Source organism: Equus quagga, chromosome 20 (assembly GCF_021613505.1).
Source record: "Equus quagga isolate Etosha38 chromosome 20, UCLA_HA_Equagga_1.0, whole genome shotgun sequence".
NCBI classification, from domain to species: Eukaryota; Metazoa; Chordata; class Mammalia; order Perissodactyla; family Equidae; genus Equus; species Equus quagga.
The window spans coordinates 10,578,876-10,598,865 of record NC_060286.1 but is presented as its reverse complement, the minus strand read 5'-3'; the positions used below and the strand labels follow the sequence as shown (position 1 = coordinate 10,598,865).

Below are 19,990 nucleotides of genomic sequence, written 5' to 3'. Positions count from 1 at the left end.
CCTCAGCACCACTGGGTGGGAGTCTGAAGATCCACTAGTGCCCTGGGTGGGAGAGGCCAGGAGGAGATAGACTCCTCACCCATCAGAGGCCCAAGACATGTCTGCCTGGGAACAACGTCCAGTTTTACCCCACCACAGGTACAGCAGTTCCAGGACGTGGCCACCCACCTGCAGACAGCCTATGCTGGGGAGAAGGCAGACGCCATCCAGTACAAGGAGCAGGAAGTGTCTGCCGCGTGGCAGGCACTGCTCGAGGCCTGTACCGGGCGCCGCACCCAGCTGGTGGACACTGCGGACAAATTCCGCTTCTTCAGCATGGTCCGAGACCTCTTCTCCTGGATGGAGAGCATCATCCGGCAGATCGAGACCCAGGAGAGGCCCAGGTGAGGGGGACATCCTCAAGGCAGCAACATTCAGCCACATTGTCCCAGAGGCTGGCAGACCAGGGTGCTGCACTGGGGCTCCGCCCTGGAGGGACGGTCCTGGACTGTGGGTGCACAGGAATCCCTGGGGGGCACCAGAGGCTGGGTCCAGGCAGAAACTGAGTGGCTCAGCTTCTGCTGGGAGGACCAACCATTTAAGAGTGAAGGGAGTCCTGAGCATGGCGAGAAAGACATCTGTCATTCAGATTCTACAGTGGGAGCAATGACCATGGTTGTCAGTGAAAATAAGCAGTTCACACATCCAGAACTGGGCAGGTCTGAGACTGATCACTCTTCCCCCAGCACTGGGATGTAGGGGGCCATTCCCCCAAAACTCAAGAAGGAGCTCATTGTCCATGAGAGGTGGGGACAGCCTCGGCAAGAGCCAGAGCTCTCTACGCATTTTGCATCATCTTAGCAACTATTGCTGGCCCATCTCTGTCTCTCTGCCCTGAGGGTGCCTGTCCTGATGGCCAAGCTTTATATTCAACATCTTTATGGAAATATAATTCACAACCATACAAGTCAGCCGTTTAAAATGGACCATCCAGTGGGTTTTCGTATATTCAATTGTAGAGCCATTACCACAATCTAAGTTTAGAAGATTTTCATCAGCCTAGAAAGAAACCCTGTACCCCTTAGCTGTCATCATCCCCATCCCCGCCCCTCTCCCAGCCCCTGGCAACCACTAATCTGTTTTTCGTCTCTCTAGATTTGCCTATTCTGGACTTTTCATTTGAATAGCATCATGTAATACGTGCTCTTTTGTGACTGGCTTCTTTCGCTTGGCATAATCTTTTCAGGGCTCATCCATGTTGTAGCATGGGCCAGTACTTCCTTCCTTTGTATTGCCAAATAACATTCCCAGGCCTCTTTTGGAGTCCCTGCACCCCCTGTCCATGCCCTGGCCACTGACCAATGGAAGACACTGGGGCATCAGTGTTGTTGCTGGGGCAGGGCCGGCAGAGGACTCCCTGGCTGGCCAGAGAGGAGGGCTTGGGGTCAGACTCCAGGCAGGTGGGGGTGGGCCCCTCTGATCAGGACGTGGCATCTAGCAGGCCAGAGTGACCCAGAGTTTCCTCCTTCCCCAAACTCCCTCCCCGCCAGGGATGTTTCCTCAGTGGAACTGCTCAAGAAGTACCACGAGGGCATCAAGGCAGAGATCGAAACCCGGAGCAAGAACTTCAGCGCCTGCCTGGAGCTCGGAGAGTCCCTGCTGCAGCGGCAGCACCAGGCCTCGGACGAGGTGAGGGGACGGCGGGACAGAGGCCAGCCTCCTCCAGGTGCTTGCCCCTCTGGCCAGGCCAGACGGCTTCCTGGAAGGGAGCTGTGGTTTCTCCGAGGGCGCTCACCTGTCCTTCACTTGTGGACTGTGTGCAGGCCTGAGAATTAGAGCTCCACCAACCCCCCCCACCCCCAAGGAGCTGCCCGCTTAGTGGGGAGAGCAGACTCATAGCCTGTCTAACGCCCACACGTGTGCGTGCTTTGGAGCTGGCCAAATCCACTTCCAGGTGAGGCACACATGCCTCAGAGAGGTTAAATGATTTGCCTAAGGCTACACAGGTGGCAAGTGGCAGGGCCAAGGCTTGAAAGTTAGGTCTGTGTGACCGAGCCCAGACTTTGCAGGACCCCCGTGCCCACCACCTCAGACGGGGGGGGGGGGGGTACCAAAACCTGAGATTTCCCCCTTCCTCCCCGCAGATCAGAGAGAAGAGGCAGCAGGTGGTGTCCAGGAGGGAGGAGATGATGGAGAAGTGGAAGGCCCGCTGGGAGCGGCTCTGCCTGTGTGAGTGCAGCCTGGAAGCTGGGGAACCTGGGGGCAGGGCTGGACCCCTGCTGGGGGTGCGGTGATGTCCCAAGGTGGTGGATTTTCACTGCTGCCTGGAGAAGAGCCCCCGCGCACTGGTCAGCAGAGCTTGGGGGCCCAGGGCCTCAGGGTCCGCACACACACTGCTGAAAGCCCACCTCTAACCAGCCAGCGCACCTGCGCCCTGCCCGCCTTCCATCCTTCTGCTCCCCCCCTCCCGATGAAGGGCTGGCATCCCTGTAGAGCTGCAGCCTGAGGAGGGGTCAGGGGCATCCCAGATGTTTGGTCTGAGGTGTGTCAGGTGGAAGGAGCTCTCTGCTCTGCAGCTGGAGGCCCAGGAGAGGTGGAGGAAATCCCACCACTCAGGTCAGAGCTCTGAGCCACGAAGGCAGGGGCTGGCGCCATGGCTGCTCACACACAATTATGAGAGATAGCCAAGGGCTGAGGAGAAAGCTCTCCTCAAAGGCGTACATCTAAACTGCATTTTGTTTTCAGAATAGCGTTTGTTCTAATTAGCATGTTTTTAAACTATAGCTCTTGGTGAACATGAGGTAGGGCCCACTTGGTGATGGAGGGGCCTCAGGCAGCAGGTCACCACTGAGCAGGGTGTCCACATGATTCAGGGACACCTGTGCGGGCCTCTTCCCTAACCGCCAGCTCTGTGTCTGTCTACTGAGTGGCCCCTGAGGTCCCAGCAGGAGCTGCTGTTAGCTCCGGGTGCTAACAGACCCCTGGGCCTTTGGGTGGGTCTGTGGCTTGTTCTCTTGGCAGTGCTGGAAGTGTGCCAGTTCTCGAGGGACGCCTCCGTGGCTGAGGCGTGGCTCATCGCCCAGGAGCCCTACCTGGCCAGCCGGGACTTTGGACACACGGTGGACAGTGTGGAGAAGCTCATCAGGAGGCATGAGGCTTTTGAGAAGTCCACAGCCAGCTGGGCGGAGCGCTTTGCGGCCCTGGAGAAGCCCACCACGGTGAGCTGGGGCTCAGGGCGGTGGCAGCCTCGCCTTGGGGGTCTCTCAAGTCCAGAACTCTCAGCCCATTATTTGGCGCCTACGGATGGACGGGGTAAAAGGCTTGGCAAAGGGGGAGAGAGGGAAGGAAATAGGAGAGAGAGAAAGTACTGACCTTCAAATGCAAAAAGGAGACAAAAGGAGGTAATTCCAAAAGGAACAAACACCAGGGTACGTCAGGTGCTGGGAGCCATCTAGAGAAAGCTTGTCTGAGAGCAGGCTCCCCTCGTGGCCACTCTGAGCCCCTCGGCCTTTTCCTCCTCTAGCTTGAGCTAAAAGAACTCCAGACCCCACCGAGACCTGCGGAGGAGACTGGGTGAGTGTGGGAGTGCCAGGCGGTGGCTTCGCGGGAGCACTCTGCCAAGGCGGGGAGTGGGGGGCAGGCGGAGGAGGGCGCCCATACTCAGAAACAGGCCCCCTGATGTTTGAACAATACACAGGTGACCTCTCACACTGGGCCACTAGTCAGAGAAATCCAGTGTCTGGAGCTTGAGAGCGGAGAGGGGCTTTTATTTCCCATACATCCACTGCTGCAGAATTGTCTCCCGCTCTGGGCACCGCCTGAACACGTGCCCCAGAGGCCGTTCTGCATGGAGCCATGTCCCTTTCTGAAGCTTCTGCCTTAACTTCTCAGATCGAGGCAGATTAAGCGGCTCCTTGCTAAATTCCTGCCAGGCTGGCGGGAGGCCTGGGCAGGAGGTCCGTGCTCCCCTGGGGTGAGAGGGGGAAGCCGGGCCTTGGAGATGGGCACTGGCCTCGGGAGGTGCTTGTTTTTCTAAAGGCACCTTGTCTTCCATAGGCCTCAAGAGGAGGAAGGCGAGACAGCAGGGGAGGCTCCCCGAGGTCCCCATCATGCGGCCACTGAGAGAACGTCCCCGGTCAGTTTCATGTCCCAGTTGTCTAGTTCCTTGGGTTCGCTGCTGCCAGAGTAGTCTCATCCCGACTAGGCTCAACCAGGGCGGAAGGCCAGGACGGACACGTGCCGCCCCGCCCCCCAGACTCCTTCCCATCCGTCTTCCTTTTTACTTAGGTTTTCCTAACTCCAAGAGTAATTCCTCTCCCCCTTCCACCCAGAAGAAACTAACAGGCCCGCCCAGTGACGTGACTCTCTTAGTTTGGTTTTATCTAGTCTAATAAGTTTTATTGTATAAAGACATCACCCTCCACGTCAGGGGAAGCAGTTTATACAGGGCTGATTCGTTGTATACACTGTCCCTTTTCCCACCTTCCCTCTCACTCCGTCCTTAACACAGTACCCCCTACACACACACTCGCACCCTCACAAATAGACTGTCCCCTCGCCTGCCCCCGCTTCAGGCGTTTAGGGCAGTGAAGTGGGGACAGCCCCCCTCCAGCAGATCCGTGCCTCCTGTGCAGAGCCCCTCCTCTTCGCCTCGTCCCGGCCTGATGCCTGTGGGGCAGTGAGTTTGGATATGCAGCTGGTGCTGAGGCAAGAACAGACTTGAAGGAGCCCCGCACGAGTCAGGGAGAGCCCAGGGCTTCTGTCACAGGGCCAGTCCCCCCAGCTTGTAGAAAAGGAGGGTGTGGCAGAGTCCTGGCTGAGGGGAGGGGAGGGAGGGACCCAACACAGACCAGCTGCCAGAGGCCTGGGGTATATGGCTTCATGTGGTCCCTTAGTTAAAAGGACCCAGGGGGTCTGTGCAGGGGGCCTGGGAGGCTGTAACCCAGGTATTCGGGAAATGCCCAGGGGAGTTGCTGACTGAGAAGACAGCAAGAATTCAGCATGTGCCTTGCATGGCTTCATCCTGCATGTGCCTCACCTCTCCAGGGGCCCAGGCAAGCTCACCTGAACCTTTGGGTGTTTAGGGAGGTTGTATACACTAGGAGGAAATTTCTGGTACACCAACCACCCCAGAAAAATGCGCATACAGTGAGCATTTCCTGTGCAGAATCCCTGTCAGGTTCAGATTTCAGCCCTTCTGACACTTCTGAGAGTGACACGCATGCACACTCACACCACACTCCCACACACTCTGAGCTCTCTCTGCCACCTCGAGCCTGGCCAGAGCCTCCCTTTCTGAGCTGCACCAGCCCTTCAGGTCCAGCAGAGGGCAGTCCTGGGCTCCACTGGACCATCTCTCCCAGAAGTTCCCTCTGAAGCTCTCATCGTCACATGTGGGGGTCTCTGGTGGACTTTGTCCCAGCCCCTTTTCCCCAGCAACAGCCCCCGCCGGAAGGAGAGACAACTCTGGGGGCTGGCATGGACTGCGGACACTGGGGCTGGGACCATCCCTGCCTCCCGCCCCCACCTGTGCTTCGGCTGTGCATCCTGTGTGTCTGCGTGCAGTGGTGTCCCGGGTCTGCGGGCTCCTTTGTGACCACCTGAGCAATTCCATCCATTGTTTGTGTCATTGTCATGTATGTCTGTCAAATGTAATTACGTGTGCATCAGAGCCGCCTCCATCCAACACCTGAATGTCACTGGGTTTGGGGGGAATAAAATTTGATTGGACCTGAGTATCTGCCTGAAAGGAGGGAGTGAGCCCCGCTTTGAGACCCTTCCCAGGGAGCCAGCCACTCCACCAGATGGGAAAACTGGCCTGTGCCTGGTACCAGGAAGAAACCAGATGGCGAATCGGATGCCCACCAGGCCCATGGCCTTGTGGAAACAGGTTCCTGCTGCTGCTCCTTTCTGAGCCCTTTGTTGAGTTTTCATGAGGATCCACAAAACTCCAAGGGAGGGTATGATACCCGCTTGGTCTTTGATATGAATGGGTCCCATGCAGGCTGGGAAACCTTTACAGAAACCACAGGCCTCCCCCAGGAAGAGCCGGCTGGCTGCTGCGCCTCCTCCCGGGGTAGGGCTGAATTACTGACGGTGGCTCTCCTGCTGTCCCACGTGTGTGGTCTGGTGTCGGTGCCCCGTAGCATAGACCCATGCAGTGCTGCTTCCTGTGAAACCCATCACTACTGCATGCCAGCTTCCTGCTTGGGGAACAGACGGGAGTGGACCAGACACCCAGACCCCTGTCTAGACTGCACACCACTGGGGGCCACCCTCCAGGCCCTGCCCGTCCTCCTGGCCCGGTGTGTGCATGCTCACGTGGGTACACGCAGGGACTGGAGCCTTGTTCCCTGCACTGGTCTTCTCCCCAAGCACATCGTTGTCTAATTCGTTGCCTCCCTCACCTCTGACCTTTCCACATTAGAGCATGTTCTGGTAGAAACTAACCCATTCATGCAGGTAAGTGCCTGTGAGGCCAAGCAGAAGAAATGAGGTATTACAAAAGGCAGATGTGGGAGTCAGGACACTGAGTTCTAATCCTTAATTCTGCCGGAACCTTCCTCCATGATTTTAGATAAACCACCTGATCCTCCTCAGTCTCCTTGTCCTTATAAAACCCTCTCTGCAGGATTACAGAAAGTCCAGAACGTTCCTGCATGTCAACAATCTCCCTGAATCAAGGGAGGGGTGGGAGGGGTGGTTATCCCTCTCATCTCATCCTGAGTCCTTAGCTCAAAGAAACCTGGCTCCTTTGTCAGGTGCCAGCTGCTGTGAGGCTGCAGATGGGGAAGAAGAGGCAGAGGGCTGGGTGTTCATCCTGTTTGGGGAAGAGAGGCAGGGGTGGGCCACGGCTCCTGCCGAGGTCAGGGCCCTGAAGGTGGCCCCCTGGTACTGGAAGGGGCCTGGCAGCAGGCGGAGCCATTCTCCTTCCTCTCAGTGCCTGGGGCATCCTCACCCCAACGTCCTCCACCTTATGTGTCTCCCCTCTATCCTGGTGTGGCTCTGGGAAGGGCTTGGCGGTCCTGCCATGCGTCCCCATCTTCCAGGCTCTGGGTGCCTCAGAACCCCCAGTGTTGCATTTGTCATGAGATGTTGAGGTTGACTTCGCAGAGAAGAAACGTGTTGCAGAGGATGCAAGTCACCCCCGCCTTCAGGGTCCCCAGCGGGCAGACCTGGGCTGTCTTCTGTGCACTGTGTCTAGTTCCTGGCTTCCGGGTGGGAAGTGGGGCCAGCTCTAGGAATTCTCCCGGCAGGGCTGCTGTGACAACTAGAGTGACATCCTTGAAACGGATTGGTGCTCTTAGGGGCTATGACAACAAGAGTCTGTCTTCAGGGTTAGTGGTTGGGGGCAATCATGCCCTGTCTGCCTCCAGGCCTCAAGGCTAGATCCAGTCTGTGGTGCAGGGGGGACCCTGGGGTGCGAGGCCACTCCAGAAAGCAGCTGCCTGGGTGCCATTCATCATCAGATTGTCAGGGAAAACTCTTACCTAAGCCCCACGCTCAGACATCACTCTCACCGTGACCCCCCAAGACTGCCTGCACCTGGCTCCCCGGAGAGAGGACTGGATGCCTCACTGGGGATGCACATGGGGAGTCAAGACTCCCAGGTCCCTTGCCTCTCCGTTCCGTAGTCTTAGAGGTTTCTGTGGCTTTGGGGAGGTAACCAGCACTGGCGAATGTAAGGGAGGGTGCCCCAGGGGCTAAGCGGGCCCTGAGCTTGCAGACAGCTGCTGTCATCTTCTTGGCAACCTGGGTAACTCCCGCCAGCGGCAGCCTTGCTGGCAGACGGGAGCTTTAATCAGCGTCCAGCGGCAGGGCTCTGACGTCCCTGGATGGAAGGGATGTGGGTGTGGAGGCAGCAGCTGTGTTTCTTCTTGCCTGAGCAAGCTGGCCCCGTCCTTCCTCCCTCCTCCTGGGAGGCTGAGCTGGGCTGCTGTCTCAGGCGTTTTGCAGCAAATGCAAATCGTGTATTTGTTCGTAATGAGCAGACCTGGCCTGGAAAGAACGTCAGTTTTCCCCTTAACCTGGGCGTGTCCCTGTCTCTGCAGGATGCCTGAGTCAGCGCGGCAGGGGCGGGTCTGCCTGCAGTCTGGCCCCCGTGCCCTGGTACTGCAGGCTCTCCAGGGAAACCCGCTCTAGGCTCTTTGTGGACATCTGTCCACTGCTGGGTGTGCCCAGCTCTCTTTGCTGTGGTCAGATGTGGTCTTCCTGGCCCACTGCTCCAAAGGCTTCTCCTAAGTTCCTTCTTCCAAGCTGTGTTTCAGAGCATCCCAGTTACTGATGGAGTCAGGATGGGACTCAGTTAACATTGGAGGCATTGCGGAGCTGCCAACTTGACCATTTGGTAGTGGATCTGGATGGGCGAGTCAGTGTTTTCTAACTATTTTTAGTCCTTCTAATGATGAGTGGCTGGCTCAGGGTCAGCAAGGGATCCAGCAGCCACAAGCTCCTCCAGGACAGGGACCTGAAGAGCCCACACCAGTGGTGGGAATGGTGAAGATGGCTCCCAAGGAAGCCTCATTCTCCTCTCCCCTGTGATGGCGGTGGACCAGATCTCCTCCTCCCTGTTGGAGGGGACCCCCCCACACACACTCCCCCTCATTCACCTTACCTGGTGGCCTTCTGCTCTGTGTCCCCTCCCATTGTGTTCCCTGGTTCCCCAGTTGTCATCGCAGACAGCTGCCCCCTGGGGCACAGTGTTGAGCCACCGTGCTTCCCCATCTCACTTCTTGTGAGAGCCCCTCACCCTGCCTGCCACCAACCCTAGGGACCCCTCACTGCCTGCTCCAGACACAGCTCCTCCCATGCTCTTCCTCTTGTTGGGCAACAGCTGCTCCCTTCTCTCTTCAGGCATTTGTCTCTGCTGCCTCTAAGTTGCCATCTCTTCATCTCTTTGGCCGTTCTCAACTCAACAAACCATCTCTTTTTCTTCTCTTGCAAATGCTTGTCTTCTGAACAGCCTTCCCAAGCCATCTGCTGACAGCCCCCTCACCTCTCACCCAGAGAACCAGAGCCCAGACATCAGATGCCAGGGGAGGGTAGATGTTCTTGGCTGCAAAAGTGGCCAGCTTCCCCCACCCGAGTCTCGCAGTGCTATTTGGTTGCCTAAGGTGTCTAGCAGTAGATCTTGTCTGGCCCCAAGCCCCAATTCCGGCCCCTTCCGGTGTGGCTCTGACATAATCATGCTGCCTCAGCCAGTCGGCCATGTGTCTTACACAAGCCGGGCTCGTCTCAGACCATGAGCCCCATCCGATGGGTACCTTCCTCTGGAGCAATAGTACCCACCCACTTGCAGCATCCTCAACCTTCCACTCACTAGACTGTGGTAAGTTACTCATTCTCCCTGACACCCCGATTCCCTCATCTGTAAAATAGGGGCAGTGATGATACCCACCTCGCAGAGAGGGTGTGAGGACTGCAAGGGAGAATGGAGGTGGAACGTCTGGCACCTAGTAGATGCTTACTTGTCTTCGTTTTTCCCTTCATTTCTCCATCCCTCACCGCAGTGCTTCATCTCTTAAAAGCAACATCCTCCGTATGGATTTTAACATCCGTTGCCAAAGTCTCCCAAACCAAGCTTCCTGCAGTGCCCCTCCCTGGAGATCCCTGCACACACACTCGGGCTCGCGCCTTGCTGTGAGATAGGTGGGCAAGACCACCACACAGCTAAGGTACAACAGTCTCTTTCTGGGACACATCCTCATGCCTTGGTTCTCACTTATGGACATTTCCTTTAGGGAGGAGCCCCTCGCTTGTGTTTCCTTGCTTGTTAATGTATCTGTGTTCACGGAGCATCTTCTAGAACCTCCAAAAGACCCTTTGGTCACCCGCCGGGTTATTTTTCTCTGGGAGCTGGAGAGTTAGCTCTGTGTTTCGTCCCCTCCACCACCTGCTGGTTGGGCCTGGAAGTACACCTTCAACACCAGAGAAGAAATGCAGGGATCCCATCCCTTCCCTCCCCTTTTTGAACCTCCTCTGTGGAGGAGACCCTCAAACCCTCTGCCTTATTCTCCTGCCCAAGCCAGCTTCCTAGCAAGGCAGGACCCTGCAAAGACTCCAAGGTGGCCATCCTCCGCTTCTGGAGCTGGGGCCTCTCCCTGTTTGACTGTAATTCTGGGAGGTCTTAAAGGCTCTCCTGTCTGTGCCCTTTCCTCCCAATGTCCCCCCAAAAAACCACCAGTGCTGCTTGTCCCCTGCCCTCCTCTGACATCACGATCCCAGCAGCCAGCGTACACAACCTCCTCTCAGACGCCCCCACCCACCCACCTGTTCCCCAAGCCAGGGAACCTGGCCCCACGCTGCAGGTGAGCCTCCCCTTACTCCAGCCCCCCAGGCTGGGCCATGCTCTCTCATCTCTCACTCCCACTTATGGATTAGACTCCCCAGCCACCCAGCCTGGCATCCATAATTTCCTCCAGGTAGCTTGATTGTCCCCTTCAGAGTGCTCCCAGCTCCTCTGAGTGATGACTTCAGGCTGGGTACCCCTAGCAGTGCAGGTGTAACCTGCGCCTCTTCCCAATGACCTGAGCGCTAAAGCAGCAGGCCCTCTGCCTTAGGCATGGAGGGTAGGAGGGGCTCGTAGATCATCTCATCCATCCAAGGCCTTTTGGCAGAACCTGCCGGCCCCCACAGCATCACGAGCAGCCGGTGCCTTCCTGGCCCTCTGCTGTCCACAAATCCATCCACCTGTTGGCCATTCAGCATCTCCGTATCAGAGCGTGGCACGGTTCCAGGGCGGAACCCAGCTCTAGCCCTCTCTTCCCCAGCTCTCCCTCAGAAGACAGCACAAAGCATATTTACCCTGGGGCCTGGGAAAGGAGGGCCCTCCTGCCCAAAGCACGCCCCCATCTTCTCATCTGTGTCCCCTCCCCCAGCCCAGGGAGGAAGAGAAGTCCTGACCCCTGAGCCTGGGAAGGGGCAGCCGCCACCAAACTCCTCCACTCCCACCCCCATTCTTGACCCCTCCTCCTCAGGCCTTGGCCTTCAGGGTAGAGGGGACAGGGGGCATTTTAAATTGTCCCCCCGTGAACAGTCAAGGGCACAGAAGAAATCTTTGTATACACTGGAAACCTCCCATTTTCCAAAGCCAACCCACAGTGTAGCCATATAACTTTCAGTCATGCTGGCCGTGGCCTTCGAATGGCCCTGCCAGGGAATGTGGGTCAGGTACCCATCAGGAGGAAGCCGATGAAAGGTGACGTTAAGTTGGGGGGCAATCCTGGCAGAACTCATCTTTATTTTCAGAGGACAGTTCTCGAAAGGAAGGAAAATGGAAGTGAAAGTATAGGAAGAAAATGTGGGCACCAGGTCTCTAGTAAAACCAGTCCCGCGAGGGTGGAGGCTGGGGGAAAGGAGCAGACATGGCTGTGAGGGTCTGCAGGGCTTCCCTGCCCTTGTCTGCCACTGCCCCTTCCCTGAGACCCCAGGGCAAGGCAGGGGCAGGGACTCTGGCCCATCAGCGGGAGAAGCAGCCAGCCGGCTGGGAGGTGGCAGGTGGGAAGAGGCTTCACTTTCTGCATTGACAATCCACCTCCATGACCTTTATCCCCAAGCCAGAGGGTTGGCCTGCTTGGGTCCACTGGCTCCCAGCCCCATTCCTGCCATGCCTGCCGTTCCTCCCTCCTAGAGGATAATCCAGGCAGGGTTTTGGGGCCTCTAGATCCTTGTGGCCAATGCTGGCTCATTGCAGACACTCAAAGATACAAACACTGCAAGAGGCATAAAGATGAGTGTGGCCCAGCCACAACTCTCAAGGGGCTCTAGGCAGGAAAAGATGAGAGCCCTAAAGATGTGATAAAAACTCAGCTCTGTCCAATTCTGGAATGCATGCTCTTAATTGCCTCCTATACCCATTGGCTGTGTGACCTTGGGTAAGTCACTTAACCTCTCTGAGTATTGGCTTTCTCATAGATTGAAGGTGTTAGACTAGGGTAGTGGTTTTCAACTTTACCGGCTACATTATCCTTTCTTTTAATGAGATCTTACTGGAACCCCAACTTATAACCTATTTACTGAACAGTCCTAATTTGATGGGCTACAAATATGAGCATCTATCTTTCTTCCAACCCCTGTCTCCACTGAGCCTTCCTTCCCATTCCTTAATGCCATCTCGGGCAGACTGAAAGTCTACACAGTCTGTTTCAGTTGAAAGCGTCAATCTGATGTCCAGTATGGTACCTGCATCCTCCACGTCTCTACTTGAGGTCTGACCCGTGGTCTGAAGGACCCACAATGGAGAGCACATGGTCTCTTTTGACCCTCCCCGGCATTCTTCTGGGCCTCCATCTTCAGTTGTTGGGGCAGGGAGTAGGGAGTAGAAAAAGGGGCAGTGTCTCTTTACTGGCTGAGGTGGCTCTGGTCCTCCTGAGCTGTCGATGCCTTTCATCCTTCAGGCATCCAGGTGTGACCTGCCTGGGGGTCTACAGGACCCCTCCCACTGATGCTGTAAGGTCCCCAGCAGTCAGGCCTTTGGGGCGGGGTTCTGGCCAGATGGTTATACACTTATCCCTTCCTGCCCCACCTAGCGGTGGGAGGCTGGCTGCCTGGATCGGTCCTCTCTTTCTTCTGCTGCATTAGACACAAGGGCAGATCAGCATGGTGTCTGCATAGGAGGTGCCCAGCTGGGGAAGGGGAGGTCTGCTTCCTTTCTCGTGGGCTCCTGACATACCATGCATGGCTCGACTGTAGGCCCCTCACTTGCCTTGGGCGGGGCCAGGAGCACGTGCCCTCCACAGGGAGGTGCAGGGAGGGCAAAGCCACAGCCTTCCCCCGGGGTGCTGGGAGGGTCTGGGTCTCCCTTTATACGGTGGTGGGGCAGACTTCGGGCCTGGTCTCCTTAGCTTGCACAGCCCTAGCTTGAACAGAGGCTTTAAACACAATTGGAAGGTGACAGAAGAGCTCCCATTCAACACCCTAGCACAAGTGTGTTTTCAATCTGTCTTAGCAGCAGAACCTTTCTTCATATGAAAGCCTGCCAGAGCCCACGTGTAACTCAGTTGGAGTTAGAGCATCTGGCTGGAGCAGAGCTGGGGCCTGGAGCCGTGCAGGGTTCTGCCAGGGCTCTGCCAGCAGCATTTGAACCTGCCACCCCAGGAGATCTCACTGGGGCCCCTTCAGCTCACTCTCAGAACCTTCTGTTGCTGTGTTAGATTGGAGGGGGAGGTGGGAATGGAGCAGAGATACGGGCAGAGTCTAGGGAAGCGGGCAAGTCGAGCGAGAGCCAGGGTGGGCCACGAGGCAGAAGGGAACCAGGGGGGGGGGGGGGGGGGGGGGGGGGGGGCCTGCTGACTTCCCAGTTCTGCTGAGCAGCCATCCCTGGGTCTGAACCCTCAGCAAGGTGTGCTCCTCCCATATGCCCCTGAGCAGGGGAAAGAAGAGAGGCAGTGGCCTCAGGACCTGCAGCCGCCACCCCCCCCAGGGCAGCAGGAGGAAGGGCAGGAGGAGAAATCCGGTGGGGATGAGAGGCCCGCCACTGAGCCCCTCTTTAAGGTCCTGGACACACCTCTGAGCGAGGGCGACGAGCCTACGACGCTGCCAGCCCAACGGGACCACGGGCACAGCGTGCAGATGGAGGGCTACCTGGGCCGCAAGCATGACCTGGAGGGGCCCAACAAGAAGGCATCCAACAGGTGTGTGGGCGAGGGGCCCCAGTTGGGAGGGGTGGGCGGTCCTAGGGGCTTCTCCATCAACAGAGCCTAGGCAACATGGCTCTGTGCGGGGGAGGGTGCCCTCTGCCTCTGGTCTGGGCCAGCCCAGGGCTACTTGGCGTGATGGGAAAAGCCTAGCTTCACTTCTGGTCCTGAGTTCAAATCCCATGACCTGTACAAGTGATTCAGCCTAAGTTGGTTTCTCGATTTGTGAAATGGGGATGATAAGAGCCCCTTCAGTACAGACAGCACGCCCAGGGCGGAGCAGGAACTAGCGAAGTTGTTATTATCCAGGGCTGGGTAACAGACAGGTAGGTCTCGGCACTAACAACACATCCTTAATCAACTCTCACTTTTTAACCAACCTGGGCCTCAGGTTCCCCAGCTGTAAAATAGGAGAGGAGGGGTTCCTGTAGATGCCTCCTGGAAGCCCCTCCCAGAGCTGTCATAGGTGACTCTATGACCCTGAGGAATTCGTTCAGAAGCTGTGTCCTTCCCTGACCCTGAGACAGTCGTGTCCTTGGGTTCAGTCCACCCAGGGATGCCTCAGGCAGCAGTCCAGGGTCCCAGGAAAACAGGGCAGCCATATTCCCAGGCCAACTGGCAGCACACAGAGCCTGTCCTGGGGGACACAACAAAGCTATCTGAAATTCCAAAAATGAATTCGGGGGCCCAGCAACCCAAAGGGGTTTATTACTTATAAGGAGAATCTACCAGGATAGGGAAACTAGCATTTACTGAGCACCTGCTATGGGCCAGGCATTGTTAGGACTCATACAGTCTTCACAACCACCCCGTGATATTGAGGTTCCATTTTGCAGACGGGGAAATAGACTCTCAGAGAGGTTAAGTCATTTGTCCAAGGCAGGATTTTAACTCCAGGACCTGCTCCTTCTTAGCAACCACCTTACTCGAGCTCAAAGGTGGTGGTGAGGGCTGGAGGAAGGACCCCGAGCTGGGCTTTGTAAAATGGCTCTGCAGCCGGCTTTGTAGGGTCATGTTCTCTGTTGACCTTCCAGTCCTCCTCCCTGTGTGCCCTACTGGTTCTCCACCTGCCTGCCCTCAAAAGGGAGGGAGGGAGAAGGGAGACGGAGGAGGAAGAGAAGTTTAATGGTCCTCAGCGTTCATTACTGTGAAAGTGCAACGTGCTTCCCATTTGTCAGTGAAGGAGTCACGTCAGCGCACATCAGCTTATGAGCTTCTTGTTCTCCACAAACGTAGCAGTTGAGATGAGCCGTGATTTGCACAAATGTGTTTCTTTAAAAAGTGCTAGTACAGGGGCCAGCTCTGTGGCCCAGTGGTGAAGTTCACGAGCTCCACTTTGGCTGCCTGGGGTTTCACTGGTTCGGATCCTGGGCGCGGACATGGCACTGCTCATCAGGCCATGCTGAGGCAGTGTCCCACATGCCACCACTAGAAGGACCCACAACTAAAAATACACAACTATGTATCGGGGGTCTTTGGCAGGGAGAAGAAAAAAAAAAAGATTGGCAACAGATGTTAGCTCAGGTGCCAATCTTTAAAAAAATAAATAAATAAATAAAGTGCTAGTACAGTACACAGGGCATATAGCAGCAACAGAACAAAAAACAACCACCAAAACAAAACCCTGCTCCATTCACTTCACAGCTCTGTAGTGAGAATCTAATATGCTAATGCTGTGGAAATCTTTGAAAAGTTAAGTTTACACTGTTGGTCTTAGACTCAATAATTCTACTTCTAGAAATGGATCTCAAGGTAAGATCAGAATTATAGGCAAATTTATGCACAAGAATGTTTATCACATAGCTATTTAAATTGTGGGTAGGGGCTGGCCCCACGGCCGAGTGGTTAAGTTCATACGTTCCACTTCGGCGGCCCAGGATTTTGCCAGTTTGGATCCTGGGTATGGACCTAGCACCATTCATCAAGCCTTGGAGTGGTGGTGTCCCACATAGCAGAGCTAGAAGGACCTACAACTAGAATATACAACTACATACTGGGGGGCTTTGGGGAGAAGAAGGAAAAAAAAACCACACTGGCAACAGATGTTAGCTCAGGGCCAATCTTTCTTTAAAAAAAAAAATTGTGGATAAATTTTCCAGTATTATAAGGTCCACCAATAAAGGGAGTACATATGTATATGATAGGATACCATATAGCTATTCAAAATTATTTTCAAGAAATATTTGAGGATATCAGGATACTCATGATATGGTATTGAGCTTAAAAGCAAGACAAAAATGGATTATATAGTGTAATCCAATTTTAGCTATAAATGTGAATATGTGAATAGAAAAGAGACTAGAAATACATAAAATGTTAATAATAGTTAACTTTTGGTAGTGAAATTACATGCAGATGATTTTAATTTCCAATTTTTTTTTTTTTTACAGTAAAATGTGTTACTATTTATCAGGCAAAAATGATGGAATAGAAAAAATGGAAAAGCTATAGGAATTGATTACAGAGATGCTGTATCAGGACTGTGGGTGACCTGCCTGTCTGCATCTTCGCAGGTCCTGGAACAACCTGTACTGTGTGCTCAGGAACAGCGAACTGACCTTCTACAAGGATGCCAAGAACCTGGCCCTGGGGGTGCCCTACCATGGGGAGGAGCCCCTGGCCCTGAGACATGCCATCTGTGAGATTGCTGCCAACTACAAGAAGAAGAAGCACGTCTTCAAGCTGAGGTGAGGCCCCTCCTGTGCACCGCCCCTTCCCTGGGGGCTGGATTTGGCATTAGTGGCCCATTACAAAGAACCAGCTCCAGGCCTGGGTTTCTCCTCAGGGATTTTTCAAATCAAACAGGCCGATGGTCCAGATTTTTACCTTTCTCAGAAGGTGCTGGGCTTCTGGGGGCTTAGGAGGCTGTGGGATCAGAGCCAGCCCTGTGTTCAGGCAGAGGGCTCCAGAGGTGGCCACATGACAGGAGACCCTTTGTCCCCCTAGGCTGAGCAATGGCAGCGAGTGGCTCTTCCATGGCAAGGATGAGGTAAGTGTAAGAGTCCAAGCCCAGACCGTACCAACAAAGGGGCTGGTGGAGGATACCCAAGCCACCTGATCTCAAGGCTCCCCCAGAACAGGTAGTCCCAGGGGTCCCCATCCTTTGAGGGGCCCTGACCTTCCCGCCCTGCAGGAGGAGATGCTGTCCTGGCTGCAGGGTGTGAGCACAGCCATCAACGAGTCGCAGAGCATCCGCGTCAAGGCACAGAGCCTCCCCCTGCCCTCCCTCGCCGGTCCTGACGCCAGCCTTGGCAAGAAGGACAAGGAGAAGAGATTCAGCTTCTTCCCCAAAAAGAAGTAGTTCCTCGCGGCGCCCACGGGGGGCGGGGCGCAGGCATGTGGAGGCAGCTCGGCTTCCTGCGCCCCTCCGCTCCCCACAGAGGCCAGGCCCAGGGACGGAGCAGGAAAGGTCTCGGGACACATGCCCTCCTCTCCCCCGCCCCACCTCCCGAGCCGAGGGCGTGCCAGTCCGAGACCCCCTAAAGGCTGGAGGAAAAGATGGGGTTCCTCAGACGCTGTCCACTCCCAAAGCGAGTCTTGCTTGGGGTCACCTTCCTCTTGGCCACAGCCAGGGAAAGGGAAAGGGAAGAGGACACTGGAAATGCCTGACCTGCCGCTTAGGGGCATGAGGAAGGAGCCTTCAGGTGGGCCCACAGATACCTAGCTCTGGGCCAGGGGCTGCCGGGGACTGAGGGGACACAACAGGCCTCCTCTCCACTGGGCTTCCTTAGAACTGGGGCTCTCACCTCAGGGGCCACCACGTCCTTTCCTCCCTCCTCCACTCACCAAAAAAATGGGGGGGGAGGTGCACCGTCCACCATCAGTGGGTCCTAACTGCAAGGGGCCTCTGGCACCCCTTTGCTCCCACCACAGGTGGTAGAAGGATCAGTAAGCTCTCAGCCGCCTCTTTTAAAACTACCGTCAGAGCTCAGGGCCCAGACCTGAAGGAGGTAGCAGGTCACACTGCCCAAGGCTCTGCCTCTCCACTCTGGGACCCTCCCCTACTCCCAAGAGCAGCCAAACCAGCAATAGCCGACTTGGACCCAGGACCCCTTAGGGAGACAGTGGACCCCTAGATGCAAGATGGATACCCCAGCACCTGGAGGAAAACCTCCCAAAGCCAAATGCCAAAGGCATCCTGTCTGTAGCTGGTACCATCTGAGGGTACTGGCTGGACAAATAGCAAAGTTTATGACCTGCCACCTTGGAGTGGCAAACGTGGCCACATCTAGCTATTGCCACCCATGTAACACAACTCCTGGACAGCTGGAACAATGCCGGGGCCAGAGCCATGAAGGTGTGGCACCCCTTGATCAGCTTCTCCTGAAGGTCTTGGCCTTGGGTATGGGGGAGGAGGGGTGCGGATCACATGGGTACAGAGGTCTTCAGACACGTACCACCCCCCAGCCCCAAGCACATCCAAAAGGGGCCCTGCAACCTCTATCCCCAGGGACAGGCTTCCCCATGCTACCGCGGCCAGAATTCTGGAGGGAACCGACCATTTGTTCCACAAGGATCTTCCCCCACCACTCTGAATGCAATACAGCTCCAGCTCAGCATCTTAACTGGGGTTAGGTCCAAAAGGGGTCAAGTTGGGGTGGCAGACATTTTCCCCTGGGGAGACCATAAAGGTCCCCGAGGCCTGCAGTTGCTCTTCCCATCACCTTCCCATGAGAGGGAGCCGTAGGCACACTGAGGTGATTCCTCGGGAAGTGGTGAGGCTCCAAAAGAAACCACAGCGGTAGGCATCCAGAGTTACTAGGCCTTCCAAGGAGCCCTTAGCGCAGGCTCAGCTCGGAGGTCAACCCACGTCAAGGTGAAGCCAACTCCTGGAGACGAGAACCATTTTTCTCCAATGGAGCCTGACATCCCCAGATCAGGTGGTCCCACCTCTGGAGCCAGGGTCTTCATTTAGCCTCTGCATCTAACCCTACAGCCCTCTTTGCACCTACAGGGAATGTAGTGTATACTATTCACCAGCCTCTTTCTAGACCTGGGGAAACCAAAGGGGCAGTGAGGTGACTGTCCTCACCAGGCAATAAAGAAGGCCTTTGGTGCATCCGAGGGCATGTCCTGCTCCAGGGTAGATAGTACGGTCCTTGCTGAAGAGCAAACGGTCGCAGGTGTCTCCCTCAACTGTTCCGCTGGGCCAGGCTTTAGGGAGCCAAGGGACAAGGGGCCACCCTCTCCCCTCCATGTGTGCCAAAGTTGCACCTGAAGTGAGGACTTTCCAGCAACTCCACAGACCCAAGAATGAAAGGGCCCAAAGGAAGAGTTAGGATTTCCCCAAGCCAGGGCCCTGGGCTGGGCAAGGGCAGCCAGCTGCATGTGACCCACTACCTGTTGCCAGCTCCCCATGCATCCCCCCGCCCCCCCCCATCACACAGGCCCCAAGACGCTCAACCAACCGGACTGAGACCACAGGCGCCCAACGTGGGGAGACTCTGTGCCACACGGGGGCTAAGTGCTCTGCCAAAGTTTCTCTTTGTCCTCCTTACATTTTCTATTTTGCAGTCTTCAGCAGTATTCCCAAACAGGCCGACACAGCTCCAGTCCACACCAGCATACCAGACTTCCTCCCCAGGGCAGTTTAGAGGAAGCTCCTTCTGGGCATGGTCAGGCAGTCCTTCCCTCTCCCCTTCCCCTTTGTCCCCTGGCCTCAACTCACTCTGGCTGAGGTGGGTGTGGAGGGTCCATGGGCTTCCCACCGCCTCCAGCACCCATAACAGGCAGCCTGTGGAAGGCTCTGCTTCCCCACCCCGCCACTCCTCCTTCCTGCCTATTGGAGGGCAACTGGGGTCCCCGAGGCTGGTCCTGGCTCTCCCACCTCCCTTCAGTGGAGGGAGCAGAGATCCAGAGGACCACAGGGCTCAGTCCCTTGGACAAGCAAGCTCAGGGAGGATGCAAGGGAGGAGGTGGCTGCAGAGGACTGCAACTCTGTAGGGCACAGACCATGCAATCTGGGGCTGGCCCTGGGGCCGGCCGGGCCTGTCCTCCACCTGCTCAAATGTGCTTCCACCAACCAGAGGAAACCCAGTTACTAGTTTTTCTAATAAATCAATAACGCTACATATTTCTCTCAGTTTCTTATTCCACTAGCCTTGTTTCCCTTTGAACTAGGCCAAGGAAGGCTAGTTGAGCGAGCAAGGAGGGAATCTGTGCTCACAGGACCACCACAGAGACAGAAGGCCAGCCAGACTCTCTGGCTTGTCCCCAGGAGTCTCACAGGACCTGTCTGCCAGCACCCAGGCCCCACGTCTCAGCTGAGACCCTGGGAAAGCTTGCTCTTTCATGTAGTTAGCCATCTTGAAGGCCTGCCGCAGGCCTTTTCCCACGGAGCTCAGGACGGAGAGCTCGGGCCTCAGTGGACATCAGAA

General features: G+C 56.0%; 1 protein-coding gene across 1 annotated transcript in view; it reads left to right on the top strand.

Annotated features, from left to right (window-relative positions):
- The window catches only part of SPTB (spectrin beta, erythrocytic), a 61,897-nt gene extending 42,213 nt beyond the window's left edge, over positions 1-19,684 (top strand). Inside the window, exons 26-35 of the mRNA XM_046646939.1 lie at positions 139-383; positions 1,530-1,668; positions 2,124-2,208; positions 3,001-3,197; positions 3,503-3,552; positions 4,036-4,114; positions 13,348-13,610; positions 16,127-16,300; positions 16,560-16,602; positions 16,747-19,684. Coding sequence (XP_046502895.1) covers positions 139-383; positions 1,530-1,668; positions 2,124-2,208; positions 3,001-3,197; positions 3,503-3,552; positions 4,036-4,114; positions 13,348-13,610; positions 16,127-16,300; positions 16,560-16,602; positions 16,747-16,914 — 1,443 coding nt within the window. The 3' untranslated portion in view covers positions 16,915-19,684. The remainder of the gene's footprint in view (positions 1-138; positions 384-1,529; positions 1,669-2,123; positions 2,209-3,000; positions 3,198-3,502; positions 3,553-4,035; positions 4,115-13,347; positions 13,611-16,126; positions 16,301-16,559; positions 16,603-16,746) is intronic.
- Positions 19,685-19,990: the final 306 nt, after the last annotated feature.